The sequence below is a fragment of the Nannobrachium achirus genome, assembly GCF_963921795.1.
Source record: "Nannobrachium achirus genome assembly, chromosome: 7".
In the NCBI taxonomy this organism is placed as follows: Eukaryota; Metazoa; Chordata; class Actinopteri; order Myctophiformes; family Myctophidae; genus Nannobrachium; species Nannobrachium achirus.
In genome coordinates this window covers 7,069,312-7,083,005 of record NC_137816.1, presented here as the reverse complement: position 1 = coordinate 7,083,005, position 13,694 = coordinate 7,069,312, and the positions used below count along the sequence as shown (strand labels likewise).

The 13,694-nt window shown below is 43.1% G+C and overlaps 1 protein-coding gene across 3 annotated transcripts in view; it reads left to right on the top strand.

The window, feature by feature from the left end:
- The window catches only part of LOC308288999 (uncharacterized protein), an 80,636-nt gene that overhangs the window by 48,449 nt on the left and 18,493 nt on the right, over positions 1-13,694 (top strand). For all 3 annotated transcript variants that reach the window (XM_080730494.1, XM_080730495.1, XM_080730496.1), the window contains 6 exons: positions 1,825-1,974; positions 3,164-3,213; positions 7,100-7,667; positions 12,357-12,722; positions 12,999-13,038; positions 13,228-13,277. In XM_080730494.1, the coding sequence (XP_080586620.1) occupies positions 1,825-1,974; positions 3,164-3,213; positions 7,100-7,667; positions 12,357-12,722; positions 12,999-13,038; positions 13,228-13,277 (1,224 nt within the window). The remainder of the gene's footprint in view (positions 1-1,824; positions 1,975-3,163; positions 3,214-7,099; positions 7,668-12,356; positions 12,723-12,998; positions 13,039-13,227; positions 13,278-13,694) is intronic.

Here is a 13,694-nt window from a genome sequence, read left to right as displayed (position 1 = left end):
AACGTGTTTGAGAAGATATCCCGGGTCTTCACCAAATTAGGTTCAACACCTGTTGCAGTAACTGATGAAGACATGGAAGTCATTGAGGAGTTTGTATTACTCATGTACGATAAAAGTAGTTCCTACAAGGAAGTGAATGAGGCAAGGCTGCACTTGTCTGCAAGAAAGCAGCGATCATATGACTGTATTCTACCAAGATGCTGCTCTGAAAGAACACTGCAAGAGATCTGCATTCCAAGCAGGACATATATGGGGCCTGTCACTCTAATGTAGTCCTGTTTTGCCAAGTCCAATTCACTTGGGATAGCACCAGATGGACAGAACCTGGCTTCCACAATGGATGGATCTTCCAGCAATGGCCAAATCATGCCAGGAGCTGACGCGATGTCAATGTAAAAAGGAACTTTCTGGACGCTGCAAAAACTTTAAGTCTGGACTAATCTACACACCCCTCTGTGGTTGCAGTTGCTAGCACACAGGCCTGTCACTTTCCCAGCCACCGTTATAAATGAGAATGTGTTTATAATGATTTGCCTGATAAAAAAAGCAAAAATAAATAAATAATAAATACAATACAAAATACATTAAAAAAATGCTAAGTTTTATAGGATCTAAGTGTGTGTATGGTGACCATATTTAAAAACATGTCAACCTATTTGAACCTATACTGTAGGTCATTCTAAAGCTACAGAATCACTTTAAAATGTGCCGCCATATTGGAACCTAATGGTATTTTTATCTCACTTTGTAAAAATACCTCCAGAACATAACTCAACTCCAGTCTCATATCAAAATGAGGGGGAAATCAAAGATTTACAGCACCAGCAAAGTGATCTAGTCCAAAGCGTAGGCCCAGTTGCAATGCAGCCATTATAAAAACTGGTGGCCATCTCGAAAATGGAGGCATTACGTGTGGCCAGATGTTGATTATCAATTAGGGTCTAAATGTGATCTGTGCCAAATGTCATGCTTGTATCACCAACTGTGGATTAACTATGAGCAGCTGTACATTTCTGTAATGTATCTGCTGCCATATTGGAAAATATGCTGCCATATTGAAACCTAATGTAATTTTGTATCTTTTGATTGAAATACCTCTAGAACATTATTCTTAGATCAAAATGAACTGAGAATCAAAGATTTACAGCCCCAGCAAAGTTATGTAGTCCAAAACGTAGGTCCAGTTGCAGCCATTCTGAAGACTGGCGGCCATCTTGAAAAATGTTGGAATTTTGTGTGGCCAGAGGTTGATTATCAATTAGGGTCATATGAAAGTCATCTGTGCCAAATGTCATGCTTTTATCACCAACTGAACTATCATGTCAACTTTCCGCTAGACTATACCGCAACGTGAGGCGGGACTACGGCTGCTATGACGTAATCGCTGAAGCGGTCAAAATGGTTAAGCAAAGCCTCGGTGACGACGGGTTCTCCCACCCTTTTCACTGAACGCTTTGGTTCCCATGGCGACGCGTACACGCAGCAGACGGAGTAGGCGCTACGTGGGAAGGGACCTTCTGGCGTTGTAGAGGCGGCCGCGGCAACGGCAGGTTTATCTATCGAGTGCGGATCATTTTCGGTTACCGTTGTCATCTGCCGTTGCCGCTGCGTTGCTTAAACTGGCTATTCCCTCCTGGGTGGCTACGATTGCCTTCTAAAGTTTGTGTATGCAACCTGACGGTCGCTTATCTCCTGATTAGGAGACACACATCATCATGACCAGAGATGTCACTAGAGTCACAACATCAACACATAGTTTTATTATCAATGAACTTTGTATAATCATTTATTCATTCTGATCTTCTATTTAACATGTAATTACAGGCTTGTTGGCTGTAACATCACTCAGACAGGATATGAAGTCCTGGCCTCAGCTCTCAGCTCTTCTCCCTCCCATCTAAGACTCCTGGACTTGAACTCCAACATGGTGCCGGGGTCAGCCCTGAATCTTCTCTCTGGACTCAAGATTCTCCAGTGAGTAGTGTGTTGGTGCAGTTATTAACTTACAATGTTTCAATGGCTGTATGGTGGAGGGGGGGGGGGGGGGGGGAGTGGAACCATAACTTACTTACTTACTTTCTTTCTTCCGTAACCCCAAATAATTCCCACCAAGCTACAGTAGACACCAAGCTAGAGAGTCTGGGTCTAAACTCAAGCCTTCACAGCTGGATTTCATTTTATCTTTAAATATTTTGCATTCTTTAATTATTACTGTGGTTGCCCCTGTAGGGAATGATATTATAATTCAAAATAGTGGGAGATCTAAAGTTTTGAGGTCAAAAGTCAAATCACAAAAGTTTGGCATGAGGAGACTCATATGTACTGTATATCAAAGTTCCATGGCTGTAAGTCAAACAGGGAATGAGTTCTACCTGTTCAAAGTTCTGCATTCAATTGATCGCTACAGCGACACCCTTTGGCCAATAGTCGTGGGCTTCGTGTCACTGACCCTTGACATAGCCCTCTACCATATTGCCTAGTTTCATAAAAAAAGAAGAAAAAACTGCACCGCAAAGATAATACAGTGATTATTTGTATGGTGGAAGAATAATAATAAAAGGTAGAAACATAATTGCGACCGTAGGTCGCATTTACTACCAAAACCTCCACGGGCTGTCTGTGAGTGAGTGAGTCCGTCACACGTCACACGTCACACTTTTGCCCTGCTCATATCTCCACAACCGTTGCCCCCATCCATGCCAAATTTTGCACACACACTCCTTGACTGCCAAACTACAACCTCCAAGGACCCCAGGAGCCCCAGGGACCCCCAGGTCCCTGGGGGACCCCCAGATGTAAAAAATGACCAAATGTGCTCACACGTCTATTCGTCCGCCAAGGCAACGCGGAGACCCCACCCCTCATTTCTCACATGGCCCTATTCTAGCGCCACCTTCAGGCCGATTTTTAAAACACATTTTTGGACACTGCTCCTACAGTTTTTGCCCTAAAATCACGAATATCACTACACAGCATGTCTACACTCATGTCATCAACATGGATCAGGAAGATTTTGGAAAAACACATTTTTGCCCTATTTGTGGAGATAAGCCACCTACGGTCGCTTATCTCCCGATTAGGGAGTCTTACTGGTAGTGTCAGGTAGTGGAGACGTTGTGTTAGACAGTTAGACATTGATGAATTGTTGTTCTACTTCCTACAGAGTGAATCATGGAGGAGAAGATTGGCTTAATCCTCAACTCATTACCAGATGTGGGTATATGTCTGTCTGTCTGTCTGTCTGTCTGTCTGTCTGTCTGTCTGTCTGTCTGTCTGTCTGTCTGTCTGTCTGTCTGTCTGTCTGTCTGTCTGTCTGTCTGTCTGTCTGTCTGACCGGGGTCCCCCAGGGCTCTATCCTTGGACCCCTTCTACACCAAATATGTTAGCTGAATGCAGGCATGCAAACTTGGAGCTTTTCTGCAAAGATTGCTTTCTTGAATAATTTTTGTGAATTGTTCAGATCCGATGAGAAAATGTTTGGGGGGGGGGGGGGGGGGGGTGTTGTCTGTAAAGGCTGCGTTGGTCAACCACCGAACAATTACCAATAAAAACAATAAAAAGAGGAATGTTGTTGTGGATGAACTTCAAAAATAAAACCTGTGTTGACTAATCATCATACGTTAAAACTAATCAGGCTGAGTCTTATTTTGAAATTATGCTCTAGAAAAGTAGAATGTACTGCGCCTTCCTCGACCCCCCTCTCTCATTCACTTCACTGTGTGTGTGTGTGTGTGTGTGTGTGTGTGTGTGTGTGTGTGTGTGTGTGTGTGTGTGTGTGTGTGTGTGTGTGTGTGTGTGTGTGTGTGTGTGTGTGTGTGTGTTTGTGCTGCCTGCTACTACAGGCTGGGGCTGCTGCAAACGTGACATGGTTACAATAAAAAATACCAAGGATAATACCAAGGGTACTTTTTGGATAAGTACAGTAACTAGTAACTATAAATAATTACTTTTTTAAAGTAACGCGCCAACAGCGCTGCTGAATGTGTCGCTCGTTAAGATCATTTGCTCCAGCTGTGGACAAAAGCAGAGCCTCTGAGTTTTGGTTGACAAAGAGATGGCTGTGTGCTGTTGGGCAATACTTGATGGGAGCGTGTCGGGAGCGTGTCGCTATTTCTACAGTGATAATAATAATAACCCTAACCTCTGTGGGGTGAGTAGCTAACCTGCCGAGTGCCGACGCTCCGTTGTCGAAATGTTGTGTTGGAGAAATAGCCAGTTTTTCCCATACTTGATGCTATAGAGCATGCTAACAACAAATGTATAGAACACTATAGAACAGATTTCACATGGTTACAATTAGGGATGTCCCGATACCACTTTTTTGCTGACCGAGTACGAGTACAAGTACTTCATTGTGAGTACTCGCCGATACCGAGTACCGATACGAGTACAATTAATAATACAAAACAATGTGTTGTCATCCTCACAAATCTTAAAATTAGGGATGTTCCTAGCGACTAATTTCATTTAATGTACACGACAATTTTGAAACCTATTGGGATAACCGAAAATTAATTGATGAATTTATTTATTGACATTAACAAGCAGAAAATAGCCAAAATCTAGCACATTTCAATCTATTAGGCTAAACCTCATTTGAAAAAGATATCAAGAGTATATGAAAGCCTTTTAATAATGTTTATACTATTGGAATCTGCTCCAAAATAATTGATTACATCACCAGTGAAAGACGTAAAACTAGGGCAAGTACCAATTAACTCCCCAGCACAGCGCACAGCAGCGCAGCTGGACTGACAGGTCTCCTCGTTAAGCGACATCTCTCATCTCGCTCATCTCTCATCACTGTTAGGCCTACTTTAAACCATTATTTATGGCATTCGCAGCCAACTTATGACTGAGACTACTTTCTCCATGTTCTCAAAATCTCACCTCAAAATGGATTATTCTTCAGATGAGCGGATCACACTGATGCAACAGGCTCGAGCCGAGCTGCCGAGGTAATGAGTGAGTGATTCACATCCAGTCGCCTTTTTTGGATTTTAATTCTCTATCTAAGGCAAAGCACTCAGACAAACTTTGCATCGTAGCAAGTTTTAAGATTAATGAATGATGAATGATGCTGCTAAATCACTTAATGTAGGCCTACTCATGTTGAAGCTGCAGAAAGACAGACAGACAGCCTGCTGCCGCTGCAGCGTTCACTCCGTTCAGCGTGCACCAAGGGTGTCGCACCAAATTCTGGGCCCTGGGTACAAGGATTCACTGCTGGCCCCCCATGAATGTTCTTCATGGGGTATTTAAAAAATAGCAGATCTGCAAGCTTGCAGTGCGGCACTGTGAGCTTGCATATCTGCTATTTTTCAATAGCAAAAGTATAAAATAATTAAGGCCCTGGCTTTCACCTTGAGCCCCAGTAACCCAGTCCCACTTTTCTCCCCCTTGTGACGCCCCTGTTCGGTATCGGCCGCTGCCGGCAGAAGTATCGGGCGAGTACGAGTACAGCAAAATAGGGTTGTATCGGCGCGAGTACCGATACCGCGAGTACCGATACCGCATCCCTAGTTACAATGTGGAATAAAAGCTTCCCCTCAGCAGAGGTGTAATGGTTGTTGAACGAGGTACCACAGCGTGTGGCTGGATGTTTTTCACGCTCAGGAACATCACGGATGTGCACGCTAGAACGTGTGTCCCCCTCAGTCCCCTCGATTCATGAGCCAGTAAATTGTAACTTGTAAATTGTAAATTGTAACTACTTTGCATAACAGGTTTACAAGTGAGTGTGCAAATGCATCCTCACACCTCACATAGACACTTACATTAAGCCCATGGTTCTCAAAGTGGGGGGTCCCCAGGGGGTCCACAACATTTTTCACAGATTATTATTTTTATTGTTATTATTATTTATTAATTATGATCATATTCCATCATATTCAAGGGCTTCGGAGACAGACTTCAGTCACTTTCAAAATAGAGCACTGCAGAGGGCAGGTGTGTTTGTCTGTGTCCAGCTGATACTCACAAACGCTCGTTAATGCTATTATGCATCAAGGCAATGATGCTTCTGCACTGAGTTAGAATCACTAATAAATGAATGTGGTACCAATGCAATCTGCATTTAACCGAGTTAGAATCACTAATAAATGAATGTGGTACCAATGCAATCTGCATTTAACTGAGTTAGAATCACTAATAAATGAATGTGGTACCAATGTAATCTGCATTGGTACAATCTGCATTTAACTGAGTTAGAATCACTAATAAATTAATGTGGTACCAATGCAATCTGCATTTAACCGAGTTAGAATCACTAATAAATGAATGTGGTACCAATGCAATCTGCATTTAACTGAGTTAGAATCACTAATAAATGAATGTGGTACCAATGCAATCTGCATTTAACTGAGTTAGAATCACACAAAGACGCAAAGAAAAATGTGTGCGTGCAGGGAGTACCCCAGAGTGTTGTCGCCTTTTTCCCATTACGGCTGTTTGCATCCCTGTGAATAGCCGATCTACAAGCTCACAATGAGTCACATTGAATGATCTGTTGTGAGAAACCATTATCCTTGGAAAATAAAGGTTAGTATTAAACATTTAGAGGTCAGGTTTAGACATTTCGAGGCAGGGCCTTGCAGAGAGCACTGAGAGGGCAGCTGCTCAAATCCCAGAAAAGGACACATATTGTATATGGTCAGGTTTAGGGTTAGATATAGAGTTATGCCTGATTTACACTGTGTGCACCCAAAAAGAGCCGATCTACAAGCTCACACCGTGTCACAGTGCGAAACGTTGTGAGCTTGTAGAGACGTGACATTCTAGATGAGCAATGTTTTGTAGATCTGCTATTTTAGACAAACATTTGGTGTGTGTGTGTGTGTGTGTGTGTGTGTGTGTGTGTGTGTGTGTGTGTGTGTGTGTGTGTGTGTGTGTGTGTGTGTGTGTGTGTGTGTGTGTGTGTGTGTGTGTGTGTGTGTGTGTGTGTGTGTGTGTGTGTGTGTGTGTGTGTGTGTGTGTGTGTGTGCGTGCGTGCGTACGTGTGTGTGTGTGTGTGTGTGTGTGTGTGAGAGAGAGAGACACAGTGTGTGTGTGTCAGTCAGTGATGTTGTTTTTAATGTTTACTGTGTTGTTTTCTCATCAGATTTCCATCGACTCACTTTGGACACAAACACAGCACACAGAAACCTCTCTCTGTCTGAGAACAACAGAGAGGTGACATGGGTGGAGGATGAGGTTCAGTATCCTGGTCATCCTGAGAGGTTTTATTATTGGGAACAGGTTCTGTGTACAGAGGGTCTGACTGGACGCTCTTACTGGGAGGTGGAGTGGAGTATATATGTTTCTATAGCACTGTCCTATAGAAGAATCAACAGGAAAGGAGGTGGTTTGCTTGGACGGAATGAAAACTCCTGGACACTGGACAGTGAAGGTCGTCTCCATGGTAACAGTTACACTGTCTGTCACAATAAGAGGAAGACTGTCCTTCCTGTCCGTCCCTCTGACTCCAACAGAGCAGCAGTGGATCACAGGGGTCAGGATGTCTACAGAGCAGCAGTGTATGTGGACTGTCCTGCTGGGACTCTGTCCTTCTACACAGTGTCCTCTGAGACACTGACACACCTGTACACCTTCCAGACCACCTTCTCTGAACCTCTCTATGCTGGGTTCAGGTTCAGGGCTCATTACAGCTCTGTGTCTCTGTGTGAGAAGTAAGTTGAATGGAGGAACACACACACGCACACACACACACACACACACACACACACACACACACACACACACATTGACTACAACTATAACAAAAAATGCGTTGACTAACCTTTTTCACTGATCAAAACGACATAAAAACTAAGCTATGATGACTAAAACAAGTTTTTCTAAATATATTGACAATTAAGTCAACAAATAAAAACTGGTCTAAAATGTTAGGGAGGGACTAGAAGGGAAGAGATCCAGTAGTTCATTTTATGTTTGGTTGCGCTCTGGTGTTGTGCTCTGAAAATAGCAGAACTACAAGCTAACAGATCTACAAGCTAACTATCTACACGTTGCGCTGCAACACATTTTGAGCTTGTAGATCAGCTATTTTCAGCATGCAAACAATTAAAATCAGGCATTGCGATGCCATCAAGACCTGCCAAAATACATTTTAGTCGACTAAATCAACTGTAGATTTAATCGAATACATTTTTACGTAACTAAATACCATAAAAAATTATTCAACTAAATCTACAGTTGATTTAGTCGACTAACATGTATTTTGTCAGGTCTTGAAATGTAAAAGTAAAACATGACTAAAATGTGAGTAAAACTTATTGGAATTGTATAAAAAAAACTATGACTAAAAGTAAATCAAAATTCCCTGTCAAAATCAACACTGATTCTCTCTCTGGCAGAAATGTGTCATGCAGCTCTCTGGGGAAGGTTCTTAGAATAGAGTCTATATATAAAACACTATATTAACTAACTAGCCCTTACCCGTTTGAAGATATGTGCTCCCAAACAGAGGTCGCGCTAGGATTTTTAACTGCCGGTCACCGTGACCGGCATGATTAAAATGTATCGGACATCTGATAAAAATACCGGACATAATAATTTTAAAGCATGGATGACAAGCAGATGCACAATCATAGCCAATAACAACAGTTTAAGTCCTGCTGTATAGTTGGGACTGAACGAATTGAATGTAAAGGAGTAAGTAGTAGGCTGTACAACAAACATACAGCTTCATCTTGCATGGTCGAGTGGTCACGATAGTGCATTGTGCATCTCTGTTATGCAACTTTGGGAAGGTTGAAAAGGCTCTTTGGTGGTGATCGTGTACAGTTTCCAAAAGCATCAGCATTATTCTTGATTTGTGCTCAGATAACTTTGTACATTATTTTGCAGCAGAGAAAGACAGAAGATGTTGCAGTCGTTGCACACAAACTCTTCCACTGAACGTAAACACTCGCTAGTTCTACTTTCCCCCAGTCTCCTGTTCACAAATTAAAATATAGGCTAAACAACAGTCCTGATAATAGAACTTGTTTTGACTGTCCGTTCAACTCAAACTGCACGCTCATATTCCAAACTAAGCCAGCTGACAGAGACCTAGAGACATACAGTAGCCTATCAAACCGACAACTACCCATGCAGCAACAACAACTATCTTTTCCTGTCTTCGCTTCATAATAAAGTGTCTCCCGTTTACCTTCCAATGCAGCTTAATTTTACACAGGTTATTATTAACAGGCCTAAATGTAACTTAACCCGTGTGTTTGTGTGCAAGCCAGACGTGCATGTGATAGAGTGGGTGAGAGAGCGAGAGACATTGAAAAAGAGAGAGAGAGGGATTTGCGGTGATATATCACTGAACTGCCGTGTCATTTTCAACTTATTTTCAACTCCTTATGTCCGATGAGGTTTATATTTTCCGTCTTTGTCATAAAAAATCTGTCAAATCCGGCAATTTCCGGTCTAACGCAATCTGTGCTCCGAAAGTATGTGCAGAGTGTGGGTTGTGGGGTGAAAGTATGTGCAGAGTGTGGGTTATGAGGTGAAAGTATGTGCAGAGTGTGGGTTGTGGGCTGAAAGTATGTACAGAATGTGGGTTATGAGGTGAAAGTATGTTCAGAGTGTGGGTTATGAGGTGAAAGTATGTGCAGAGTGTGGGTTATGAGGTGAAAGTATGTGCAGAGTGTGGGTTATGAGGTGAAAGTATGTTCAGAGTGTGGGTTATGAGGTGAAAGTATGTGCAGAGTGGGTTATGAGGTGAAAGTATGTACAGAGTGTGGGTTATGAGGTGAAAGTATGTGCAGAGTGTGGGTTATGAGGTGAAAGTATGTGCAGAGTGTGGGTTATGAGGTGAAAGTATGTTCAGAGTGTGGGTTATGAGGTGAAAGTATGTGCAGAGTGGGTTATGAGGTGAAAGTATGTTCAGAGTGTGGGTTATGAGGTGAAAGTATGTGCAGTGTGGGTTATGAGGTGAAAGTATGTTCAGAGTGTGGGTTATGAGGTGAAAGTATGTACAGAGTGTGGGTTATGAGGTGAAAGTATGTGCAGAGTGTGGGTTATGAGGTGAAAGTATGTTCAGAGTGTGGGTTATGAGGTGAAAGTATGTGCAGAGTGTGGGTTATGAGGTGAAAGTATGTACAGAGTGTGGGTTATGAGGTGAACGTATGTTCAGAGTGTGGGTTATGAGGTGAAAGTATGTGCAGAGTGTGGGTTATGAAAGTATGTGCAGAGTTTGGGTTATGGGGTGAAAGTATGTACAGAGTGTGGGTTATGAAAGTATGTACAGAGTGTGGGTTATGAGGTGAAAGTATGTTCAGAGTGTGGGTTATGAAAGTATGTGCAGAGTGTGGGTTATGGGGTGAAAGTATGTACAGAGTGTGGGTTATGGGGTGAAAGTATGTGCAGAGTGTGGGTTATGAGGTGAAAGTATGTACAGAGTGTGGGTTATGAGGTGAAAGTATGTACAGAGTGTGGGTTATGAGGTGAAAGTATGTGCAGAGTGTGGGTTATGAAAGTATGTGCAGAGTGTGGGTTATGAAAGTATGTGCAGAGTGTGGGTTATGAGGTGAAAGTATGTTCAGAGTGTGGGTTATGAAAGTATGTGCAGAGTGTGGGTTATGGAGTGAAAGTATGTACAGAGTGTGGGTTATGGGGTGAAAGTATGTACAGAGTGTGGGTTATGAGGTGAAAGTATGTGCAGAGTGTGGGTTATGGGGTGAAAGTATGTACAGAGTGTGGGTTATGAGGTGAAAGTATGTACAGAGTGTGGGTTATGAGGTGAAGGTATGTGCAGAGTGTGGGTTATGGGGTGAAAGTATGTACAGAGTGTGGGTTATGGGGTGAAAGTATGTGCAGAGTGTGGGTTATGAAAGTATGTGCAGAGTGTGGGTTATGAGGTGAAAGTATGTGCAGAGTGTGGGTTATGAAAGTATGTGCAGAGTGTGGGTTATGAAAGTATGTGCAGAGTGTGGGTTATGAAAGTATGTACAGAGTGTGGGTTATGGGGTGAAAGTATGTACAGAGTGTGGGTTATGGGGTGAAAGTATGTACAGAGTGTGGGTTATGGGGTGAAAGTATGTGCAGAGTGTGGGTTATGGGATGAAAGTATGTGCAGAGTGTGGGTTATGAAAGTATGTGCAGAGTGTGGGTTGTGGGGTGAAAGTATGTACAGAGTGTGGGTTATGGGGTGAAAGTATGTACAGAGTGTGGGTTATGAAAGTATGTACAGAGTGTGGGTTATGAAAGTATGTACAGAGTGTGGGTTATGGGGTGAAAGTATGTGCAGAGTGTGGGTTATGAAAGTATGTACAGAGTGTGGGTTATGGGGTGAAAGTATGTACAGAGTGTGGGTTATGAGGTGAAAGTATGTGCAGAGTGTGGGTTATGAAAGTATGTACAGAGTGTGGGTTATGGGGTGAAAGTATGTGCAGAGTGTGGGTTATGAAAGTATGTGCAGAGTGTGGGTTATGGGGTGACTCGCTGTGACTCGGGGTGACTCGCTGCACACTCATCCTGCAGCCTCACGGATGCGAGCTGCTGTGAGCTTGTAGATCGGCCACTTTTGGCACGCGCAACACGGTGTGATGACAAAGGGTCACTCCGTGTGTAACAACCGGTTTGTTTTGTGGGCTATAAACGATATATAATGGCCGTTAAGCAGCAGGGGAAAGTGTTATAGGAGGACGATATGGACCCAGAACGTCATAATGAATTTACATTTATTGTCTGACCCGTTTCCATTCACAAATGCGCATTTAGTTTATTCGATAAAGCCTCAAAATCCACCACCTCCAAGTGGATAAATTTTTTTGCGGATAATGAAAGTTTATTCGAATTTTGAAGTGTTTCCATAAAAAGATTTAAGCGCGAAAGGCTTAATGCACATTAAGAGGCTTTATGGAAATGCCACTAGTGTTGATAAATGTGTCGTTTGGTGTTGTCCTCCTCCTCATTGATTAGCTAGATTGTGAGTTGCAGGGCGTTGGCAACTGTGGTTGCTGCCTCTTAAGTTCGTCCATACCCGTTTGAATATCTGAGACAGTTACAGCACTCCCACACACATGCGCACGCACACACGCACACACACACGCACACACGCGCGCACACAGATGCAGCAGTGTACCCGGTGCGCGGTGGTAGCAACCCCTGTAACGACAGACACACTAATAACAGCTGATGTGAGAAATGTTGTACACGCGCGGCCACACGCAACCCACGTGACGGGGGTCCGCAGGCGTTCGAGGAGGGAGAAATACTTAATAATCTTCGCTGTCACTGATAGTACAGACACACACACACACACACACACACACACACACACACACACACACACACACACACACACACACGCCAAATGTGTGTGATTAATTACTTAATGAATTTATGTATTTCTTCATAAACAGGATGTCAGTTGGAGCGTCTTTCCTTCAGACAGGAGTAGAACTCCTAGAAGCAGAAGACTCACCAGAAGAACCAGAAGCAGGAGACTCACCACAACCTGAACCTGAACCTGAACCACAACCTGAACCACAACCTGAACCACAACCTGAACCGCAACCTGAACCGCAACCTGAACCACAACCTGAACCACAACCTGAACCGCAACCTGAACCACAACCTGAACCACAACCTGAACCACAACCTGAACCTGAACCACAACCTGAACCTGAACCACAACCTGAACCTGAAGACTCACCAGGAGTAGAACTCCTAGAACCTGAAGACTCACCACAGGTGACAGAGAAACAAGAGGCAACAAACCTAACAAGGTAATATCTCTCTCTCATGGGTGCACTGGTCTTAAATGTGGAGTGGTCAGGTACATTGTTGTGCTTAGTGTTGTTCCTATACACATTACTCCAACGTTAATTAGGAATGTTAGAAATGTAAACAAAGACAAATGTGACCAGAAATGGAACTGTTATGATGTCAGTATATCTTTAATAAATTACACATTGTGTGTGTGTGTGTGTGTGTGTGTGTGTGTGTGTGTGTGTGTGTGTGTGTGTGCGTGTGCGTGTGCGTGCGCGCACGCGTGTTTCTAGACTCTCCTCTGACGATGTCCATCATTCCAACATGGACATTGTGAGTAGAACCATCTCCTCTACAGAACAATCACACTGAACACCACTAGAACCTCTACAGAACAATCACACTGACCACTAGAACCTCTACAGAACAATCACACTGAACACCACTAGAACCTCTACAGAACAATCACACTGAACATCAGGAAAGTCCCTGATTGTTTCCTGTCTGATTTGTGTCTTTCAGAGCCATTTTGATCCCAGCGTGCAAACAGTACAGTCAACCAATCAGTACAGGTCAGTCTAAACACAGAACAGTCAACCAATCAGTACAGGTCAGTCATCTAAACCGCTTCCTCTATAGAAGTAGAAGATGTGTCTTTGAACCCATCAGCTTCCTGTTTCCACTGACATGTTTCTATTCAACCAGCCTCTGTGATTGTAAATGAACTGGACTAGAGAATGAAGTGAGATGTGAACAATGTCAGGTGATATAACATGTCCATAGTGAATGAAGTGGTGAACAATGTCAGGTGGTATAACATGTCCATAGTGAATGAAATGGTGAACAATGTCAGGTGGTATAACATGTCCATAGTGAATGAAGTGGTGAACAATGTCAGGTGGTATAACATGTCCATAGCGAATGAAGTGGTGAACAATGTCAGGTGGTATAACATGTCCATAGTGAATGAAGTGGTGAACAATGTCAGG